The sequence below is a fragment of the Strix uralensis genome, chromosome 8, assembly GCF_047716275.1.
Source record: "Strix uralensis isolate ZFMK-TIS-50842 chromosome 8, bStrUra1, whole genome shotgun sequence".
NCBI classification, from domain to species: domain Eukaryota; kingdom Metazoa; phylum Chordata; class Aves; order Strigiformes; family Strigidae; genus Strix; species Strix uralensis.
In genome coordinates, this window is record NC_133979.1 from 10,506,530 (window position 1) to 10,529,782 (window position 23,253).

General features: G+C 47.4%; 1 protein-coding gene across 1 annotated transcript; it reads left to right on the forward strand.

The window, feature by feature from the left end:
- The first annotated feature begins 837 nt into the window (after positions 1 to 837).
- Positions 838 to 23,100, forward strand: DMBX1 (diencephalon/mesencephalon homeobox 1). Its single transcript, XM_074877180.1, is given in 6 exon segments — positions 838 to 939; positions 942 to 1,007; positions 16,135 to 16,300; positions 20,520 to 20,698; positions 21,876 to 22,230; positions 22,700 to 23,100. Coding segments are annotated over 6 exon segments (1,269 nt in total).
- Positions 23,101 to 23,253: the final 153 nt, after the last annotated feature.

Sequence of the window (23,253 nt, forward strand, 5' to 3'; positions counted from 1 at the left end):
GAAGGTACCTGCGAAAATCCCGCAGAGAAATTAAAAAAGAAAAGGGAATGAAAGGAAAAGCTGGTTTTCCTCTTTTTACATCCCGAAAAAAAAAAGTATTTCGGGGGAGAGTATAAAAAATAATTTTTTAAAAGCAGGGGGATGCGTTAACTGGTCGTTCCTTCCCCGCCGAAGCCCGCGGCCTCCCCTCCTCGCCCGCTGCCGCCCCCGTCCCCCCCCGCACCGGCAGAGCCGCCCGTGTGCTCCCGGCTACCGGAGCGGGGCTTCCGACGGGGCGGACTGCGGACCCGCCGCCCCTAGCTCCTCTGGGCTCCTTCCATTATTCCCAATTTTATCTGTGTCATCGTATCCCCCCCTGCCCCGTTTTAAAGAGCACCCGAGGGGTGCAGCAGGCTAAACCGGGACAGCGAGGGGGCCAGGAGGAGGGTGGGGGGCCGCGGCAGCTCTGTAATTAAGGCTGGGAGATTATCCCCCACTAGCACCTCCACACAGGGGCCATCGGGGGAGGGGGAAACTTCAGGGTCTGCTCCGGCGTGGTGCTAAGCAGGGGGCGGGGGGGGCTGCAGCTTCCCTCCCCTCTGCCTGACGGACCCCATCACCCCCCCCGGCTCTGGGTCTAGCCCTCCTCCCTCCACCGGCATCCCATCCGCTCCCAGGGATTTAATTAGGCGTTTACACCTCGGCTTGGAGTAAATGACTGGTAAGAAGTGTTGGGGCGGGGGGGGAAGGGGGGGTGTATCAGCGGCCCCGTTTTGATTGACAGGGTGGAGGACCATTGAAAATCTTGCTGGGTAGCTCCCGGGTCGCTATGAAGCTCCTTTTAAAAATCCTTCTTCAATGCTGCCTCCCGGTAGATGGCAGCTCCGCCGGGCGCGGAGGCAGCGCGCAGGCAGCGCGGGCGGATGGAGTAGGGCGGGCCGGGGCGCAGCGCCGCGCCCGCGGGCCGCGCTCCCACGCGTGTCACCGCTCCCACGGCGGGCGGAGAGGTTGCGCCGCCGCCGCCCCAGGTAAGAAACCCCCCACACACCCCCGGGCAGCGCGGCTCCGGGTGGGCTGGGGGCGCGGGGGGGGGGGGGGAAATAAGGGGAGTTTAGAGCTTGTTTCTGAGGAGGGGTAATCCGCACCCGGCGGAGGAACCGCCGGTAGGGATGTGCGCACCGCGGAGGACGGGAAGCCTAGCCCGGGCTCCAGCGCAAGTCCCATCCCCTCCTGTTCCTCTTTTTTGCTTTATTTGGAGTATACTATGCTTTCTCAAAAAAACAAACAAACAAAAAGAAACCCCCAACTACCAGCCCGGGGCCTCGCTCACACGAAACGCAGCGTGGGGGCCCGCTCCGCTGTGGGTTTAGACAGCTGGCGGGGAAGAGCGGGGTGCAACCCGGCGGAGGGGAAGGTGGGGGATGCGCATCCACCCTTCTGTCTGCCGGGCTCCGAGGGGGAGAGCGCAACTTTCCCCTCCATTTACATAATGATGTTTTAATAAGCCGCGCAGCCCAGTGAGAACTCGCCGGGGGCAGAAACCACCCCGAGCGGGGCCGGGAGAGAGGGGGAGGCCGGGCGATGGCCCCGCTTGGGGGGCGGCTCTAGGGTTGGGTTTTTTGGGTTTTTTTTTTCGGATGCGGCTGGAAGTTGAGTGCGGAAGGGACGGCATGGGAGGGCAAGACTCCGGCAGCGCTAGGAAACCTTTCTAGGGAAAATCACACCCCCACACCACTCCTTTGCCAGGTTAGGCAGCAAAACGGATGGGAACGCGCCTGCAAGGAGCTGGGGGGCCGGTCTGTGCCGCCCCCCCGCTCTCACTTTAAGAGGTATATAAATCCCGGACCTGCGCTGTCAGGCTCTCTTGATAAATTAAGGGTTTCGCAGTCGAAACCTATTTACACCTCCATTATAGGGCTAACCAAATGGGGATCAGCATGCATATTTTTACCGCAAGAGATCTCATACATCTCCGCCAGAGTCGCCCCTCGGGCCATGGGATAACAGATAGGGAAGTGGGGGGCGGGGGGGGACTCTGCTGCAGCCAGCACTTGAGAGGAAAAAAGTCCGTGTCCCCACTCGGCGCCGGCTGCTTGGGGCACCGGGGACCCGTCCCCCTTGCAGGGGGCAAGGAGAGGGCGAGGGTGACCTCCCCGGGAAGGGGGGGTCCTGTATTGGGGACACACACTCACGCGGAATCTTCTAGCCCAAGGCAAGGCGCTCGGGGAAGGTTCTCCTCCGAGAGAGATGGGAGCTGCCTTGGCTGCTCCTCTTTGGGGGGGGGGGAAGAAGGGGCAAGGAATGCCCCGCACGGACCCCTCCGGCCGGCGGCTTTTCCCGGCTGCTCTTTTAATTTATTTCTGGGAGGGGGGACCTCGGGCTGCTGGGAGCGGGGGGCAGGGGTCAGCGCATCCCGGTGTTCCGAGGGTCTTCTCGGCGAGCCCGACAGCAGAAAGGAGGGAAGGGGGCAACAGCCCCCGTTTCCCGGTGGGGTGCGTTCACCGAGGGATGCTCGATCGCTTTCGAAACGAAACGCGGGCGGAGCGAAGGGGCACTAAAGCCTGGAACCAGGGGAGGGCTCGGCCCAAAACTCCCGTCCCCGGGGAGGGGGAAGCGTCTGCGGGAATTCCCCCGCAACCCGCCGCTCCCGCCGGCCGGGCCCCGGCTGTGTCCCGCGCTCCCGCTCCACTTCCAGCGCCGGGGAAAAATATAAAAATCTCCCCCCTCCGCCCCATCCCGTCCCCTCCGGGCGGCCCCCTCCAGTTCCACTTGGTTAGCTCAAGTTTTCCATGTAAATGACAGTAATAAATATCTAATCATGTCCCGCAGCTATCGGCGGCTCGCCGAGCAGCCGGCATTAATGAGACATCCAGGGGAAGTGGGGGAAAGGAGAGGAAAAAAAAATAAAAAGGAAAGTTTTCACCCTCTCCCCGAAGTGGTTTCTAGACGCGAGGCCCGGCAGCTGTGACGAGGACATTGCGGGGGGGGAGGGATGAGGAGCCCCCGCTTCCTCCGGAGCGATCGCACCTGTGGGTCGCGCTCGGGTTCAAACCCTTCCCCTGTAATTAACCCCCTCCCCAAAACCCCAGCCATCCCCCGCCCCCCGGGGATGGGGGGGTCCGGGCAGGCAAGCGGCGGGCCCGGCCGCACCCCCGGCCCGGGGCTGCCCTCCCGACAGCCCCGCGGAGCGGCGTGTGCCCAGCCCCGCCGTGACTCCCAAACAATTAATGGGGCTGCAAAGAGCTTTTAATGCTGATGGGGGACCGGGCGGGGGGAGGCTAAGGCTGAAATTAAACCATGAGAGTTGGATTTGTTCGCCTAACGCTAAACAAATGGACTGATTACCTTCTTTCCAAACGCATCAGTCATACTACATTAAGTAGCAGAGAGCTAATTATCCCAATTAGGAGGCTGATTTATAATTAATGGCTTGGACCAAGTGATAATTGGATGTTAATGGATAACAGTTTTGTCTGAAGTAGCCTCCCGCTTCCCCAAAGGCAGGGCTGGAGGGGTTTTTTTCTTCTCTCACCTCTGCACAGAGCACAAAGCAAATGCGGAGTGAAATCTGCTCGGTGGGGACCGTTCCCCGGCCGGGGCGGGGGCCGGCGGGTCCCGGGGACGGAGGGGGACCCAGTCTGGCCGGGGTTCAGCGAGGTGTGTTGCGGGAGTAACCTCCAGCACCCCACCTTCCCCAGCTTTTCAAGCAATCCCTGCTGCTTTTTTCCTCCCCTCTCTGAGTTTCCAAGCCGTGGACAGCTGACCCGAAGCAGCCGCGTTGTCCCACGTCCCCAGTGGGTGCTGGGTTCCTCACCCACCCACAGGGCGTGAGTCGTGTCCTCGATGGGGGTGCAAAGGCTGAGCCCCAAGGGGTGCCCCAGTGCAGACGAGGCTGTCCCCCTGCCCTGCCTGTCGTAGGGAGAGCAGGATGGGGCTCACCCTGAGGAGGAGAGGTTTTACACCCTCCCTGACCCACATTCCCCACGCAGTGGGGGTCACAGAGTGAAGCTGCAGTTTCTCACTGCTCTGCGTTTCTCTTAACCACACCTCAGAACTGGCACACTGACTATGTAGCTTTTTCCTTCCGTGCTCACTTTTCACACGTGAGTAAGTCGATGCAAGTCAATCCCAGTTCCTCGTTTGCCCCAGCCGGAGAGACTCGGACCTACAACCCTTTGGCTTTCAGTTTGTGTTTCTAAGCTCAGTTTTTCCATTCTAACTTAAGAACCGTAAGGGCAGCAAGTTCCTGAAAGTGTAAGAGTGAATTCAACCCTGAGTTACGCCATGACTGATGAGAGGTTGTATTAAATTACACCAACATACTCAATGCAAAAATACATCCCAAATCGTACCGTCAGTGCTCAGCCAGTTTAGATTGGCTTTCCAGCTTTCCCTGTTAATTTAAAAAGATCTTGATGTTTACACGGGACAGTACTCGCACAAATCAGCAGGTTCCTGCGGTGATATTATTGCTGTCTCAGAAGACACAGTTCTGTTTCACAGAGCCACGGCAAATGATGTTTCTCCTTAGTGCCGGGGTCGCTACCTGCATCAAAGAAAAAGAACCAGAGGCAGGGGAGCTTCCCACAGGTCAGAGAGAAGGGCAGGCTGGCCAGGCAAGTTTTGCACAATATAGTCGCAGAGGGAGTGACTGCAGTGGGTTTTGTTCCCTGTGTCATGCCTTTAGCCTTTTAAAAAAATGCTTTGCCGAGAAAGAGGAGAATCGGATGAAAAGAAGCCAAAGCGAACAGTTTATCTCCCCTCTGTCACAACCAGCTCTGCCAAAACAAAGGTGCTGTAGAGAAGGTCCAGGACCAAGCCCTTCAGATGTGGCTACCTACTGGTTTTGCGGGTGAAGCTATGGGTAAACCCTTCAGCTATAAGTAGCCCATGTTTTCTAAGACACCAGTTATTCTTTCTGTGTGTTTTCAGGGCCATCCCAAAATTCAGCTCAAGTTGGAAATGCTTCTGCTGAGGCACTGACAAATGTCAGCCAGGTCTGAACCCTTTCAAAAGGTTCAGTGCTTATTTCCACCACTCATGTCCGAACAGAAGTGTTTATAGCTACTGTGCTTCATTTGGCAAAAACATAGAAGTAGGGAAAATGCCAAAGAACACGTATTCAATAAAGCCCCAATTTTCCAATCCTATGCAGCTACTGACAAGCTAACCTACTTTGGGGCAACATCCATCAAAATATGCTTGTTGCAAAGATGGTGGAGAATTCTGAAATGCAGCTAAATATCCAGGAATTAATTCATGGTGCACTGGGGTTAGCCAAACCCTGGGTCTTTTTCTGCTAGTCTGTTCCAGTCCAAAAGCTACTGAAATTGAATTATTTTAATTTTTTTCCTTTCTGACTTCATCAGGTTTTGGATCAGGCCCTTTATGATTTCTAAAGCACGTCTGGAGCAGATACAGCTGCTGGGAAGGAGAGAGGCTCTGAGGGAGGGCTGGGAGCAGGAGAGACCAGCAGTTCTCCAAAGGGTGGCAAATGGGTATTTACAGCCAGGAGTTGTGGGTGGGCCGCAATAAAAATGTGATTTCTTCCTGGTAGCTGCTGGCACAACTGTTTTAGGACCAACTGCAGTCTCTGCATGGCTAGAGCCAACCTACATGAGAAATGCTGCTTTAAACTGTCCAGATGTTAAAACTTAAAGTATGGGGTGTGGGGGGGTGATGCTTGGGAACTCTGTTAGTATCCTCCAAAACCAGATAAACGGTTGGGCTGGAGGAGGCAAGCTGATGGGTCTTGGGGGTAGAAAATGCTCCTACCAAGGGAGCTGCAGAATCCTGATGTCTTCAGCTGTTTGACACCAACTGTACTGAGTGCTGGGGGGGAGCGAGCCGGCAGCAGCTCTGCATGCTCTCAGTGTGTGTTAGCCCAAGCTGGGTAAACATGCTTCTGCTGAAGGACTGCACATCTCCCCACAAAACCCAGCGGACATTTAGCTGCTCAGCCTGCTTTGCAGTGGGCAGCTCTTTAAAGCACAGATCACCTGCTGGTGCCCAAAATATATTGCTTATCTTGGCAACCGTGCTTGGTGTATGGATCCAGATGCTTATGGGAAAGGAAGCATTACATGCACCCATGGTGCTCCCCAGCCTCTGGCGTCTCTGCCTCCAGTTGTTGGCCCTGTTTTAAGGTGGCACAAGTCTTCTCTATCCCCTTGTAAAAGCCATTGAACTCAAACAGCTTTTTAAATGGTAGGTAGAAAATTAATGTTATCACTTGTACAGAAGGAAAACTCAAACTTCTGTCTTACTCTTTTAAGGTATTAAAAATGCCTCACAATTACATGGTTTGCTGGACCTGCCTTTCAGGATTTCTTTCTTTTTTTTTTTTTTTTGACTAAGGTAGGACTTGTCTGTCATTTTATCTTATAGCTGATCTTAGTCTGAGCAGACGCAACTGACACCATGTGTTTTGTGACTGTAATTTTGAGTGCTATAAGCATCATCTGTAGGGGTAGACCCAGGGTCCAGCTGTAGCTGCGGAAACAACCTGGATTTAGACTCTCAGCTTCTGTTTCCTTCAAAATTCATTTATTTAGATCTCTCCAAAATCAGCTTTAAGCAAAATTGCGCTTAGTGTCACAATCTTGCAGCTTTTCAGCTAACCAGCTGAAAGAGCTACCTAGCAAAGTCATTTTGTGCCAAGTGGGTCAAACTTCAACAATGCGGCACAAACCACTGCATTTCACAAAGACTCATTGCTCTCTCCTCCTCATGCATGTATCTAACTGCTCTCAGCTTAACACCCAGAATTTATGCCTCCAACTTACATTTACTTGATGAATAGTGATGGTGGATAGAGAAATTACCCTCCCTCCATGCCTCTTCCTAGTTGCTGCCCCTGGAGCCCAGCATCTTGGCTGAGGCATCCCACTGGGAACACCTGGAGCAAGCATGCATTTCCTTCTGCCAGCCCAGCTACCAGGCTGGCGGCACCTGAGAGCAGCAGGATTGGAACTGGGAATGTCTTTAACTGCCTCAGCAAATCTTTACAAAGCTTATCTGTCAGGGCTGTCTTCTGCCAGTGCTTCTTGCAGTGATTGATCTCTCTTGATAGGGCTCAGGGCTAGAATGTAAGATCAACAAAGTGGTTGTGGTGCTCAGGACAGACAGAGGTCCTGGTCACTAAATGTTGCAGGCTTAAAAACATATTTTGATACAGAACAGTAGATCCTTGTCTTGTTAATGAGACCATATCATGGGTAAAATCCTCCAGGATAATTGCTTCACCTCCCAGGGACAGTGGAGATTCCTGAACCCCCAGCAGCACCCCCAAGGAGCTGCCTTTGAGCCAGTCAGTTTGATCATGCAAGTGATCTGCAGTCAAATACGCTGCAGGCAAAACTGTTTTGGGGGCAGAGAGCAAGCAGTGAGCCCCCTCTCGTGCTGCCAGCAGCCCTGAAGAAGGGCAGAGTTTGTGAAGTCTGAACCTCTTCTATAGTCCAGTTTGGAAAATTTCCTTTATCAGCGCTAAGGCAAACAAAATGATGCTTCTCAAGCAAAGCCATTTTTGCAAAAGTGAGAGGAAGGGCTGAGCCAGACAAACCACATGGAAATACAGCTAAGCCAGAAACAGGCTTGTTTTGGAAGGGGTGAGGGGGGAAATTACTTTTTTTTTTTTTTTTTGCATATAAACATTCAAGTTAAATAGTTTAAGCTGTTTGTGAATTCAGTAGTTTGATTGCACAGCAGACTCCGAGTCCTGAAGTCAGGCCCAGTCCGGAGGCAGAGATGCCATCAGGTCTGGAGACGTGGGAACAGACGGGCAGCACAGGTACGCAAGAGCCTGGCTGCAGTGGGATGCTGCTGCGTTTCACCTCCACAATCACGGAGTGTGTGGCAGCAACGCTAGCAGAACTGGACTGTAGGTACTCAAACTCCTCTGGGTCAGTCTCGGCTGCAGGGTTCGGTTTCTGTTGCACTATTAATCATAAGAAACCTAAAATGCATGATTTTTTTTTTTTTCTTTGCTGTTGACCAAGCTGAAAGCAGAATGAGATCCTGGAAATAGAGCCAAAGTGATGTTCATATTAACAACTTATTTACCCAGAAAAATGTTTCTGCTTCAATATAGATTACAAGAGCTTTTACGAGGGTTGAGCGCTGCTTGGAAGGGGAGAAGGGAGGTGTCATTATACAGATTTGATCTGTAAGCACTGATTGTTATGTGTAAATTATGGCAAGCAAGAGATTTAGCACCACACTGATGTTTAGTGATCCCAGTCCTTGCTCTACATTGCCAATCACTAGGTTCCAAGCCTTAAAAGTGGCTCAAAAGCAAAGATGCTGAGGGTGTCTTTATTTTATTTCAGACTTTGTCAGCCTGCCCTTTGAAGCATGCCTCTGCAAACAGAGGCACTGGAAAGTCTTTTGCCAGGAACTGTGTGATCAATCACTTGGTTCTGTTATCTGGGGCTTTAGGTGGGGAAGAAATGATGATTTCGCAAAAGCCTTAAATAAAAATCACAGCAACTGATCTGAGTTACCTCTGTCAGCCAGGGCCTGTTATCTCAGCCACTCACAACCTTGTGTCTGAGTTTGTAGAGCCCCACAATAAAACTTCCCCACCTCAACAGGATGCTCTGAGGTTTTTTTTATAAAACTCACAAACCCTCTCATATCTTATTAGGCTTCTGTTACGAATAAATGAGCATTATGAATACAGTTGCTGTGCTCTTTAGAACACCGCCCCGACAGAGGCAATTATTTGACAAGGTCTAACCAAAAACTGTGACGCTGTCACTAACTGGAAGTATTTCCAAATTTCAGCTGCTAGCAAACCTCCTGGTTTTAAGAAAAAGATCTTTTTCATTTATACCAAGGTCAGTTATAGTAGCTGCACATGAGCTGCAAGAATTGGTGTAATCAGTTGGGTTTTGCTTTCAGTGGGTTGCGACTTGTTCAACTAGATCAGGTCTGATTAAGATCTCATTCTGCAGTAAGAAATTAACTGCATTTAAATCCAGGGATTTACACAGGTGTAAAAATATTACAGGAAGATTGGAAATGGGGAATCTTGATTTTTTTGAGAGCTGTTCTCAATTCCTTTATTTCAGCTATAAGAGAAGTCCTTTGGAAGCCTGTTTTTATGGTGCATGTTCCTCTCGGACTTTGACGTTTGAATGAGAAAATATGATGTGTTGCAGTATTTCAAATTATTTATATTTCATCCACTACAAAGGTGAGATTGTTCCTTTAGACATTCAGTGATCTCACGTGAGGAACAAAACTGATTTATAACATGCTGGTTATTATCTTATGTGATTTTGGACTTTTATGTATCTCAAAGATTTAGGCATATAAAAAAAAAGATTGAAGAAAACCTCTTGCAAGGATCACTTATTCAGAACCCCCCAGGTATGTAATTCATTTAGTACCAAATACATATAAAACTGATGTCTGTATACAGAGTGAGCCTATTTTCCTAGACTGTCAGATAAGCAGAGTCAGAGATTCATTATTTATCTTGCTGATTTAAAGTGTTTCTGAATAAGGACTCAAAGCATAAAATCATAAAGCAGAACAGCTCGGGGGGAGGGGGGGGGGATATTTTGTTGTGATTTTATTTTCAATAATGTTTATTGCCAGCAGTAATAAGGGGGACGTTGTTAGCACAAACCATTTGCTGTTATTCCCCGTTAGTAATGAACAACGCGTTCTGGTGCTTTGCATAATCATGAGAAGAAATTTGTACTGCCTGGGCAAGCACTTGGGCTGGAGGACCACAACTTTTATTTTTACCTGACAGGGCTGCTCCTATTTTTTTTCGGTCACCTACAGGACCCCAAACAGTAGACAAGAGCACCGGGCTTTTCTTTCACAATTTTTTTTCCTGATGCTTTTCTCATGTTCAAGCTGTGTCTTGCATCAGGGCGCAGATTAGAGGCCGTGCCAGCTCTTCCAAACTTCAAATGCATCTCTGGCAAACGGTGTTGAAATTCACTTCTACTAATGAGTTACCAAAGTCCAGATGTAACATTTTTAGTACAGCTTATTTCCCACATAAAGAAGGCCTCATACACCCCCACCATCACCAACCCTCCCAATTTCTGGACAGTTTTAATGAAATAATGTAACACCCCATGGTGTCCACCAGTCAAAAGCAGGATCTGGTATCCTCTTCTTGACTTCTCTAGGAAAAAAATGAGTCTTTTTAACTTATAGGTTTTATTACCCCATTTTTCATGCAGGTCAATGAACTTAGTACTTTTTTGACTTTGGGATGATTCAGTATTTGAAGGGACCAACTGACGGGAAAAGAGAAAATGCCCCAAGGTCCCTGCAAAGTATAAAATCCTACATATAGCCTCAAACTCATCTCACCCAGTGAGGTTTGCTTGAGAAGGGCAAATGTCTTGTCCTAGGCAGTTTTTTACTTCAACCTGGGAAAACTGGCCAGAATAAGCTACTGAAGAACATTCATTTGTTTTGACTCAGTTTAGACCTGGGGAGGAAAGAGAGTGTGTTACTCCGGAATAAAGCACTTGAGCAAAACCACTGTCTTAGTTTAAAATTCCTTTTTTTCCAGAGCAATGTTGGCACAGGGAGCTGCTGTGATGTCCTTATTCAGAACAGCTCAGCATGGGGACAAGCTCTCCAGTGCTGACACGAGCTCTGTGGCCAGCACAAGTGACATTTGAGTTTGCAGGCTGCGGGGATCAATACATTTCTCCCCTAATGAATTTTGTCAGTTCTGTGTTTTTGTTAAAGGCTTTGTGTGTGGCTGGCAGGTGAAGCCAGGTACAGACTGATGTTGTCTTCATGGAGGGAGTAAGGGAGTGCAATGAGGAGAGGAGCAAGCAGAAAATGTCCCTGATCTCAAATTCTTGGGTGCAGTTAATCCAGCTCCAGGGTGGGGTTTGTGGTTTTGTTTGGTTTTTTTTTCCCCTCCTGATAGGAGGGAAAATATGGATGTTTTGTTACAAGGGACATCTCAGAAAACTTCAATATCTCATTTTTAAAAGATGTTTTATTGTTCCCAGATCTGTTTCAATTCCACACATACACAAACACAAGCTGCTAGGAACGGGAGTTTTCACCTGGCAAGGAAATGTGTGATTCTCCCCTCTTCACATTTTGTCTCAGGACAGAATTATGTGCCTGGATACAAAATTAGTTACCAGTTAAATTGGGAAACTTAAAGCCTTTTACAAAAGTTGAGAAGCCAAAGCTGATAATGTTGAAGCCCAGGGCCAAATTTCCCCTATATGCTACACTGTTAAGTGGTATACAATAAATTACACCACTCTTGTGTGATATGACTTTATGGGAACCTGAGGTTTTCGAGGCCAGTGTTGGGAAGGGGTGGATGTAAGCCATGTTGCAGCTGGAGCAATGCAGCTGTGCTCCAGGATGACAGGGTTCCCATTTGCAGTGGGTAACTGTGCAAATTGTTTTGAGTCAAATTGAACAGCAGCAGCTGAATAAAGAGTGGTCTGCTCACTGCATTAGTCTGGGATGGGCAGAGACCTACGTCACCTGGCCTCTAAGTAATGCAGAGGATGGTCCCCTCTGTGAGGCTGGATCCTGGCAGGACCAGCCCCCGCAGCCTGAGGGGTTTGCCAGCTTGGGAAGAAAAATGGGCACAGCACCCGTGCAACTTCCATGGTGAAGACTGAAGCGAGAGATAAAAGTCATAGGAGAGTTTTTGGGACTGAGGTAGTAATGTCAGGATTTCAAAGGCAAAAGGAGCAGGAACCCCAGCAGGGTTCGGCACCGGGCATGGCATGGAGACCTCACAGCCCAGTGCTGTGAAATGTGGGTAGCTGGGAGGGAGCAAGTCTTTTGATGCTAGAGATGGGAGAGTCACCGATGTGGCCCTGAGGGGCCATGCAGAAGGAAACCACAGCCCAGGCACTGCACAGAGGCTTCCATCCCCCTGTGCTGAGCAAACGCTGCAGGATCAGCCCGCAGGCTCTGACGGGGGCAAATGCAGGTTAGCTTCACCCTATAGAGAGATTTCTTCTCACCTATTGTTTTCCTGCATCATTCCTCAGCTCCCATCTCCTTTCTGCACTGCTCCCAACTGTTTAATGATCTCTGATGCACAAAATCAGGGTGAGGTCTCCCCTTTCTTTCAGGATGGACCCTATGTTACTCTCCCAGCTGTATCGACAACTGCTCAAGCCTGTACCCTTCCACAAAGCAGGAGCTCAAACTTTGCTCTCATCTTCCTCCCGGCTGCGGCTGTTCCTGAGGCCCTCCAGCCACCCAGAGACATAAAAGATGCATTTGCAGATTTTGAAAATTAAAACCATCTATACAGCCAGTGGGAAGGGATCAGCTTATTTGGTTGCTTAATGAAATATAAAGATTATTTTAACCAGTGTAAGCACTATTCGACAGCTTGTGAAACACAGCAGTGGCTTGATGAATGGCTTTCTCCATTAAAAAAAAATTGCTGCATGATGTCTTTTAAATATTTAATTTATTGGGGTTGAAGTGTGCTCAGAGCTGACAGTTAAACAGGAGCTGTTTGTGGTCTCAGTTAACTTTGCTTATTAGGCTGAACAGTCTCGCTCAGTAAATTCCCTCATTTTTTATACTGAATCCAGGATGACGCATTTGCTGCAAAGTGAGTAGGAAGTTCTCCCTGGCATCTGCACCACAGCACACCAGACAGGTATCACTAAAACTGCAACGGGTGGTGACTCCTGTCCTGAGTCCATCATTATTAAGTCCCCTGCCTTTTACTTTATTTTTTATTTGATGCACTTTCTTCTAGGCCACCCAGAAGAGTTTGTTCAGACACACATATACACACAAAAGCATCTTTTAACAATCAAATAAACTGAAATCTTCCTGGAGCAAGTGTTCCAGTGGAAACACTGGGGTCCAGACACAACATCATTGGCAGTGTCCTCAGAAGAGTCTATAGTATGGGAAAATTCCTCCCCCCCCCCCCCCTTTCATTTTTTCCTTAATGTGCCAGCTTGGTACACAACCAACGTCCTGCAAGAGGGATTAGAAAAACAGGCGTTTCTGTGAGTTGGGAGTCAAAGACATTTGGCCTCCCACGTATCTCTTGGCAAGGCTGAGCCCCGGTGTGGATTCTCCAGCATCTATTACGGACAGAGGTCTGGCAGCAGCCCAGGGCAGTTAATAGGTTCTGTGTCCTCAAATGGTTTACACGAAACACGCAGGAGCTTAATAGGCTTTGAGACCTCCACCGTGCTGGCCAAAGCTGGTGGAACCTGCCAGCTGGTTCACAAGTTAGGGGGTGGGAAGGGAGAAGGCAAAATGAAGTTGCAAACCTCTGTTTCGCTGCCTGCATTGGCCAGAAAAGCCAGTCCTGCTTTTGGACTGTGAAAGTGAAGCAACGAATGACTCTCTGGCGGGCTGCAGCGGTCTCACTGATGATGGGGACCAGCTGAGCACTGCTGCCTGCGGAGCCAGCCTGGTGCACATGCTGGGTGCTGCTCTGCCACAGGCTGGGGCGGGATGATGCTCTTCGGAAACGAACCAAGGATGGGGTGAGGCTGCGCCACAGATGCCGTCAGAACCGTCCAGGGTAGTGTCTGGGTCAGGGACCTGCAGGTCTTTCCCAGGTGGTGGGAGATGTCGTCTGTAGTCACATCAGTGGCACATGTCACTGGAATGTGCTCCTGTCTCTTAGCACGTGCCAGCAGCAGCAAAGCTGTGCAGTCCAGCAAAGCAACATCCCTGCTGCAATTTCGCTGTGAACCCATAGTGGGGAAAATACAAATGCTGAAAATCTGTTGGTATGTGAAGTCCCTCACCTTGATCAGAGAACCAGCAAACAATTTGGGCATTGCTTAGGTCTTCCTTAAGCTCAATTAGAGCAGAGCTATGGCATTCTTGTGTTTAGGTCAGCATCTGAACCAAAAATATCCATTTTAACAGTGGTTCAGTCTAGAATAGTGTTGGCTTTCTCTCCTGTTAGAATGAATAAAACCAACCTAGTAGATGGAGGTTATTATTTTGTTTTGGGTTTATCTTTGCTTTATAAAACCTAGGGTAAATTTTGAAATGAAACATTTTGAAGATGAATTCAAAAGTAATTGCCTGGGTACCATAAAACAAAGCAGATCTGATTTTCCCCTGCTTTCCAGAACTAGCTGCAAAATATGTCTCAGGCACCATTATATGCATTTTTCAATAAATCATCTATTCATATAAAAATTGTCTGTCTGTACTTTGAAGTAGGAGGTAGGCTGGGTTTTTTTTCTTATGCTCTTATGTAGGATGTGATAGGAAAGGATGTGACCAGTACCATTCTCTGTGGGCCGTAAGGATGTGGCTAGCATTATGCAGAGCAAGGTGGCATGTGGGTCCTTTCTAACTTGAGATATTCTATGATTCTATGTAGGTGCTGGATAGCCATTGATCTTTTTTGAGTCTAAAACTAAAGAATTGCGGAGTGAATCCAGAGTGGGTGAACAGGGAGACACAAAGCAGATGAAGGTGGCATCAGGGTGTGTATCAGATCTTCACGGTGTAACCACACCTGGATGTCTCCCTCCATCAGCACTCTTGTCACTGAAATGATGTGGTGGCAGAGCAGAATGGACTTGGAGAATCAGGAATGAGGCTGAATACTAGATTTCTAAGTTACTGGTTTATAATTACTGCAGCCTCTTTGGGAAGGCAATCCCAAAGGCAGCACTCACACTCATGACAAAACCCTTCCATCAAAAAAAAAACCATCCCAGAGCAACAAGAACCTTCCCTGAGCATTCAGAGTGCTTGAAAAAACTCCAGCTTCATGGCTTCCCTCCTCCGCTCCTGGGTACCACGATGGAGGGATGCTTGCAAGGGTGAAGCCACAAGATGCCTCAGGTCATTGCCAGACAATGTAGTACAAAATTCAGCTGTTTTCCTAGGAACTACAGCTTGGTCTCTGGATGCTAAACAAGGTCACTCCATGTTTATTCTTCCTACATCAAGGTGGTTTGGGAGAAAATGGGAATTCAGAGAAGGAGGGGTAGTGAGACCAACTCATTTCCATTCTCTCACTTCAACGAGAGTCTGTCCTCTATGCTATAAATCCTCTACAGGCAAAAATTAAGGTCTTTCCTCAGTACAGAAAAAACAGCAAATAATTGTTCATCCAAATTTTTGCTGTTCAGTGCATCAGGTTTCTCCTAAAATTATGGGAGTTGAACCACCTCCCTCCAGTGATCAAACCGTTTTCTGAGAGGTTGCCTAGAAAACCTGCTTTCCTTAAGTTAGTCCATCTCGACCTTTTTCTCTGAATGTTCATTCATTGCACTGACTTGCCAGATGATGACTTGCTGATGTAAACAGTGCTTTAAAAATTTTCTTTTGTGGCAAATGTTTCATGACTTCCTTTCTGATGTCTTACAAACTACAGAAACAGCATCCTGGAGGCCCTCGGTCATTTATAATAGGGATGAATGAAGCATCGCTCAGCTTTTGTGATCAATATTAGCTCAGTTTTACAGATGATCTGTAAGGAAAAACAGCTTGAAGTTTCATGCAGAGCCCATAGTACAAAAAAAAGCCATTAGTTTTTTTAAATAATTTCCTTGCTATTGAGCTATGAAATGTCAGTATTTATTGCAAACCTTAATTCCCTCTTTAGCCAGAATATTTTTGGTCCTATTACACTACAGATTTATTTTCTTTTACTCCACATGCTTTTTTTTTTTTCTGTATCATTTGTGCTTTGTTAAGAATAACCTTAAGAAAAATTAACGGAAACAAATTATTCATGAGTGGGTTCAGATAAGAAAGATTATTTGACATTATAGCAATGCGATTACAGAACAACCCACTGTAGGCAATGATAGGGACAAAATCCCAGCTAGTCCTGGGATAGAGCTATGTCGGTTCATTAAAAGTCACAATAATATGATAAATTTTATTATGGTATGTAAAAAAAATCCTTTTCCATCTTTTGTTCAGCATATCATGAGTGAGATATAATCAGATGCTGGTCTCTAAGCTTGGAAGCCAGACTGGTGTTGCTGGTGCTTTAAGCGTACAGGAGGTATTTTGATTCCCGTCCCAGAACTTGTTGGAGTAGCAAGGTTGGAAGTGAGCCTTGCATGCAGCAGTTTAAGTTCGAGCTCATCATTTCCAAAGCTCTGCTGAGACACCAGAACGCTGGAATAGCACATTTCTAAGCTTCTCTCTCCTCTGGCTGCTGTTTTTCAGGTTTATGTCACCATGCAGCATTATGGAGTGAACGGTTACTCCCTCCATGCCATGAATTCACTGAGCGCCATGTACAACCTCCACCAGCAGGCAGCTCAGCAAGCCCAGCATGCCCCTGACTACAGGCCCTCGGTGCATGCCCTCACCCTGGCAGAGAGACTGGCTGGTAAGAACAACTCATGGCTTTTGCTGTTCCCTGGGAAAAAAAAACCAAAAACTTGTTTCTTGCACTGAGTGAAACTCTTCTTCGGGAGCTGGAGTGTGACATAGCCAACTGGCATGATGTGCTCCTGAATACTGGCCATGTGGCCAAGCTCTGCAGGAGACATGTGCCCTCCAGTGTTTGCTGCCAGTGAACCACTGCACCTTGCTGCAGACTGGCCTCCGATGGCTGGGGAGCCCAGGGGTGAGAAGGGAAGCAGCCCTACTATATGGGATTGAAAAAAGAGAATTAAAAAGACACTGAAATATGTTTTAACAAGTGAACAAAAAATAGCAGAAAATTTTACTTTCCTTTTAGTAACTAACAGCACAATGAATATGAGCACACAGTGAATTGGATTCCCCCACCGAGGGGCCCAGGACTTGCATCCTCTAACAGCCATTTCCTGCCACTCCATGTCACAGCTTGTTCTTCCATGTTGTCCCTTCTTGCAATTATTTTCCATTTCTTGTCCTACCAAATACTCTTTCTCTTTGGAAAACAATCTTCATTTTGATCTCCTTTGTGTCTCACCTTGACCTATTTCTTCCTGGGGATCCTAGACCTTGGCTTGGGTGATGTTTTCTTGCAGGTCTTGCTGGTTCCCTCTGCTGCTTTTGTATTTTGCCCTCCATAAAAGAGCTGTTTTAGACTCAAAGAAAGTCACATGTGACTTTACCCAGAGAGTGTTATTTACACAGCACTGTGACGGTGGGACAGTGGGACAGGAGCGGCTGGTCCAAAGCATCTGATCTGTTTCAATGTGTTCAGCCATGAGTGTAATAGCACTACATCAGTACTGTCATCAGATGGAAATGCAAAGTCGAGATAGTGTTTTATGATTTGGTAGGGGGAAATCTTCAAAAATAATTGATGGAGACCTGAGAATATTTGGTATGGTAGAACAAATATATCTGGTCTACATTTCAGCCTACCACAAAACACCCAGATCTGGGTGAAATCATCAAAGTCTACTGAAATGCAAATGGTCAACAGCTGCAACATCACCATTTTGGTCAGGGCTTGGATGCAGTGTGGTAGAGCAGACCTGACAACCAGTATACTGAAGCTAAAGCAAAAAGTTACTGTAGATGTGGTTCTAGAGACCTTCCAGAATGGAAAAATTTTCCCTGACTGTCTGAAAGTTACACATCTGCTTTAAGATAGCTTTATAGTTGTCTGATATTAAAGGAAAAAAAAATATAGTGTGACTTCTTCCAGCCTAGAGTAGGTGGAAAAAATTCTCTACCCAGACAACTTTAGTGGGATAAATTTAAGAGACATGGGCTTAAGCCAAAATAAGGATGCAGAAGTTTCAGGACGGTCCTCCTAGGTGGTGTCCACAAAGGCATGGTGGTAAAGGTCTCAGATTGTTTGGATCAGTGAACCACAGCTGACTCTCAAACCTTCATGCCAGCAATGTTCCCTTATCCAGCTGCTGGTAGTGACCTGTTCCTCAGACCACTCATTGTGGCCTGTGGGATCTCTGGGGAGCCATAGGGCAGAGCTGTGAGTCACTGTCCTCATTGAAGAAGAACCAGAGTAGGATCAAGGAGACCTGGACTCTAATCCTGGCTCTATTGCTGGGCTGCAGAGTGATGTCAGGTGGGCACTTTCTTTGTCTTGGTCATCCATCCCCTTCTTCCCTCACTCTTTCAGCATGTAGGTGATCAGACAGGTGCAGATGGTCCTGAACTCTGCAATGTGCCTTGTGGGCCTTGGGTCTCAAGGTGCCCCATTCCTAGATGCGAGAATCTCTTGAAAGATTTTTGTGATTACCTGTATCTTTTACAGTAGAGCATGGAGGACTTAATGTCTTTGACCCTAACTAGGGTAAAAGTAGAGGGAGATAAAAAAAAAAAAAGGAATGAAAAACTTATTCTTCTATTCTTGACTGGGAGATTCAATTGGTTTTCTGACCTCTTATCTTTAAAATTAATAACCCACCTGGAAGACTTTCCAAATTAAATCCCACGGTCCCCTTGTCTGCTTATCATTGGTGTGGTAGGCATTATACCTATGAGTTGGTTCCTTTGCAGTTGCTTCACATTCTGTTACTTCTGAATATCTTTCAGTGCAGGTTATAGATCTCATTTGCCTTCCAGGGACAGCCAGAATAAAGCAGCACAAAAGCAAATGACCTTAAGTCAGAAAACAGAGGTTTCTGATTGTAACTGCAAAGCCTCACCTGCAATTTATATTCTCCTTCTTGCACAAAGCCTGAAAACATAGTTAAAACATTAAAATAATTGCTGGTTGGCTCTCGTTGGAGTGGCCAAACTTAATGCATGAGCTGCTGCCTCGGGGAGCTGGTAGGTCTAACCTCTACTCTACAAATTCAGAAGTATTCCAGCCTGCAGGTAGGGTGTTTAACCAGTGTCCTTTCTCCAGATTTCTTGTACTTGAAACACAAATGTTAGCTTTGTAAAATGTTTTGGGATACCTTCAATTTCTTGTACTGGTACATCCCTTCTCCTTGCCTGGCTGCACTGTGAGCTGTGTCTGAATGCATCAAGGACGATCTCTTTGCCTCCAAAGCGGCATCCTTTACCATTGTTTTAACTCCCCGAGGAGCTCTGATACCTCAAACACAAAAGCCTCTTGTATGCAACCAACACTATATTGCATTTGGCCAAAGACCTTTAGCCTGATCACGTCTTTTCCAGGTTGCCAAAACCATGCGGCTTTGGCAATCGCCCAGAAAGGCGCTGAAAATGCTGACCTAGAATGAAACAGCTGGAAGTTTGGAAGATGAATGTTTGAGCAGTGCAAAGCTGATTTGCTACGCTCGTTAGCCAACGTATTTGGAACCTGGCTATGTGGTTCTGGGGCTGGCCTGACAGCAGGTTTTGTTTTGTTGTTTAGATTCATGCCACGATGCTCGTGACAAAAGCACAAATAAACAGCAGCAAGAGCCTTCATCTGGCTCCGGGTGCTGATAATACCGACTTTTCTCTGTGAGATTGTTTTCTAGTGTGTTCATTCCTCCCTTCTACTGGAAGTCACATTCTTAACTGAATTAAAAATGATACCAGACACTGCTCTTTCTGCATTTCCTCTTTGAGAGCAAACCTCTCGCCAGAATATTTCATTCCAACGCTGTAGCACAGCATGTCCCAACTTGCATAATAAAGGGTATGTTTTTTCATTGTAAAGTAACTTATTTTCATTGATTTAAGATCTTTCTGCTCCCACTAACTGTTGTGCAATAATAACGCCTCTGGTAAAATAATAAGCCCTTTACTCTTGGCCTCAGATTTTCCCCAGTCTGAATTTCTTCTCTGCCTTCAATTTTGCAAGAACAGTTTGCAAAATCAGACCTTGTGCATAGCTCCTCTACTGAGAAGAGCTCAGCACATGAGCTCTGGGCTTGTAATCAGTGGGGCTGGACTTGGTCCTGGCTGGTGTTTCCACCCCACATGCTGGAGAGTGTCCACGCTCAGTAAAGCACGTGCTTTCAAGCTAAACACACATAAGCACACGAGGTTAAGTGCTTTCCTGAACTGGAGCCCAGAACAGCTCTCCAGTATCATGCCTTGAAGACTACAGTGAGCTACATACGAGATGCTAAAGAAGAGCCAGCTCAGCCTGGTTTCTGAGAAGATGCATGTCTTCTCATGCAGCTGCAGCCAACAAAATGGGCTAGAGGCAGCTGTGTTTGAGGTGCATAGACTCTTCCATCCAATCAGTGCAGCGCATCATGGAAGCTTTAAAGCCTACCAAAACTCTGCCCTTGGCTTCAAGGACAACATGACACATAATGTTGGGCCCCTCTCCTGATTACAACAGTGAATCTTCCCACCTTGTTTTTAATCATGTTTCTTAATGAAAGAGGCTTATGCCACAGGGGGGTTTGGGCATCTGCGTGTCCTGCCCCACTGATATTGGAGCAGACTGCCTTATTTCAAACAAATTTAGCACTGGAGTCTCAACAGTTCCCACAGCTGTCAGAGAAAGAGGTTCCCTCTCCAGAACAGGCTTTCTAGTCAGAGGTTTTATCTCCTTGGACACTTCAGTTAACCACCAAAATGCTTTTGTGGTGTTTTCTTAGATCTAGAGCTGTGAAAAAAATGTTTTGTATGTTCATCTGGTGTTAGCAAGTGCTTTATTCAACTGTCAGCATACAAATTCCAATAATTAAATTGGCCACTTTTCTTGTCTTCCAACGGCTGTACATTTCAAGACATTATTTTGGAGGCACGTTATGGATCCCAGCACCGCAAACAAAGGCGAAGTCGCACGGCCTTCACCGCCCAACAGCTGGAGGCGCTGGAGAAGACCTTCCAGAAGACTCACTACCCAGATGTGGTGATGAGAGAGCGGCTGGCTATGTGCACAAACCTACCTGAAGCCAGAGTCCAGGTACTGATATTCTGTGGGTTTGTGGGTGGGGATGTTTAAAAGAATATAGTGGGGTTCCCAGAAGGTTGACAGCTCCCTTGACCTTTCAAGATTCTTCCAGTGTAACCAAAGATTTTGGGTCAGTAAAGTTGTCAAAGGCAGGGGTGGGGGAATAAAATCATCTGAAGTCACACATGTGCTAAAGAAATTCTTAATCCACACACACATTTTTTAAATTTAAGATTGTCTGAAGTCTACACTGGTTTTCATTTGTTCTTTCACATTTCTTTGGGGGAAATTTTAGAAACATCAACAGAAGTCTACTTATTTATTTATTTGCAAGGCTTTTCTGGCTTTCTTAGAAGAGCAGAAACCCAAGTAATTCCAGCTGCTCTTTTCCACCAGTGTCAATATTTGTAACATCTCAGTCCAAGGTTTGGTTTTGGGTTTTTTTTTTAGTTTCAACTAGCGCAGCATGCTTCATAACCTGCTGATAGGGAGGTTCTTGCATTACTGGGATTTAAAAGACTAAATAGCAAGTTCTTCAGTGTGAAGTGGATAAGTAGTAGAAAAAAATAGTTGTTTTATATAAATGTCAAGATATTTTGATCTTCAAAATTTTTGTTTCCTCATGTGACTAATCAAACACTAACTAGATTTGCAAATAATTTTTTTCCAATCCATGTCTACGGATTTAGGTTTAAAAAATATGGATTCTCTCATCCTTCCCTAAATTCAGTTCCCATATAACAGCTTATGCCTGTAATGACTTATTTTGATTGTTGCAACCATATTTTTGATACACTTATAACCAAGTTGTTTCAGAAACAGAGCACAGTACTATAAGCCAATGTAATGTCATCAGACTCAGCTATAAGACATTCTGGTTGGACACAACTGCCTAACCAATTAGAAAAAAAACACAAAAGCAAACCAAAAAACACCACCAGTGGAGTGGCTTAAAGAATCAACATAAAGGCTAGATATTTTTTAAAATATAATTGTTGTGCTATTTACAGAAGCACTGAAAACAGGTTGAGCTCTAAGATCCAGTAAAGTGGAATGACATTTGGGCACAGTGGGCTCGCAGTACCTCATTACTTGGGGTTCCCCTGAAACTCCCAGGCTGAATGATGCTGAATTTGGCACTGAGCAGGATTCTCACCAGTTTTCCCCCTTGCTGTTTGTGGCATTGAAGGTTTGGTTCAAGAACCGAAGAGCCAAATTCCGAAAGAAGCAGCGTAGCCTGCAGAAGGAGCAGCTGCAGAAGCAGAAGGACTGCGAAGGGAGCCACAGTGAGGGAAAGACAGAGCCGTCCATGCTGGAGACCCAGGCCACCACCCTGGACACCGAGAAGTCACAGAGCCTCCCAAGTGAGGTAGGCGCAGACCTCAACCTAACCCTGTCGGAGCAGTCGGCCAGCGAGTCAGCACCCGAGGATCAGACTGACAGAGAAGAGGAGTTTAAGAGCACCTTGGATGAGGCTAAAGTGGACAAGAGCCCTGGTGTGGACAGCAAGGCTTTGAACTGCAAGAGAGCAAGCCCAAAAGCAGGTGAGGAGCAGCATCTTGATGGGGGTTGGTGTCAGGACCTGGCGTTTCCAAGGGAGATGCTGGTGGTTGGGTATAGTTCCTTATTCACTATGGCATGGGTGCTTACAGCTAGGCTGCACAGACCTGTCTTCTTGTCCCCAGCACTAAATGGGACTCACAGAGGGCCTGATGTCTATTGTAGCAGGAGCACAGAAAGAGGAAAGACCTGCTGAGGTTAGAGCTTGGGGAGAACAGTGCCCAGCAGCATCAGGAAAGCCATAGAAAAGAGGTCAGCCCCATTTCTATGCTGTAAGATGCTAAGTATGGAACAAGCATGTGTTTAGCTCTCCTGAGCTAACACAACCCCTCTTGTTTGCCCTCCTGATGCAAGAGAGAAGCCCATGCTGCAGTCTGAACCCTACTGGGGTGCAGATCAGCACCTGCATCCAGCCTGTAGAAATAACTCCATCCCCTCTGTCTCCTGCTACAGAGTCCCCTATCAGCGCAACTGTGACACCTTCATCCAGCAGTGGCCTGGCTCAGACTCACTCCTACTCCTCCTCGCCCCTGAGCCTCTTCCGCCTGCAGGAGCAATTCCGCCAGCACATGGCAGCCACCAACAACTTGGTCCATTATTCCTCCTTCGAAATGGGGACACCATCTGCCATGCCCTACTTGGGCATGAACGTCAACATGGCGCCACTGAGCTCTCTGCACTGTCAGTCGTATTACCAGTCGCTCTCCCATGCTCAGCAGGTCTGGTCCTCACCCATCCTGCAGGCCTCCAGCTCCCTTCCAAGCCTAAACAGTAAAACGACGAGTATTGAGAACCTAAGGCTCCGGGCAAAGCAGCATGCGGCGTCCCTTGGGCTTGACACCCTACCCAACTGACTGCCAGATGAGCTACCACTGCCCATAAGAAGATGCAGCAGAGGTTGGCACTAGGCATGTCACTCCTTGAACCTCACCCACCCTCATCTATTCCTGGAGTAAGGTGCTCCCTTTCAGGGAAAACTTTGCATTTATTAACATCTTATTAGCACC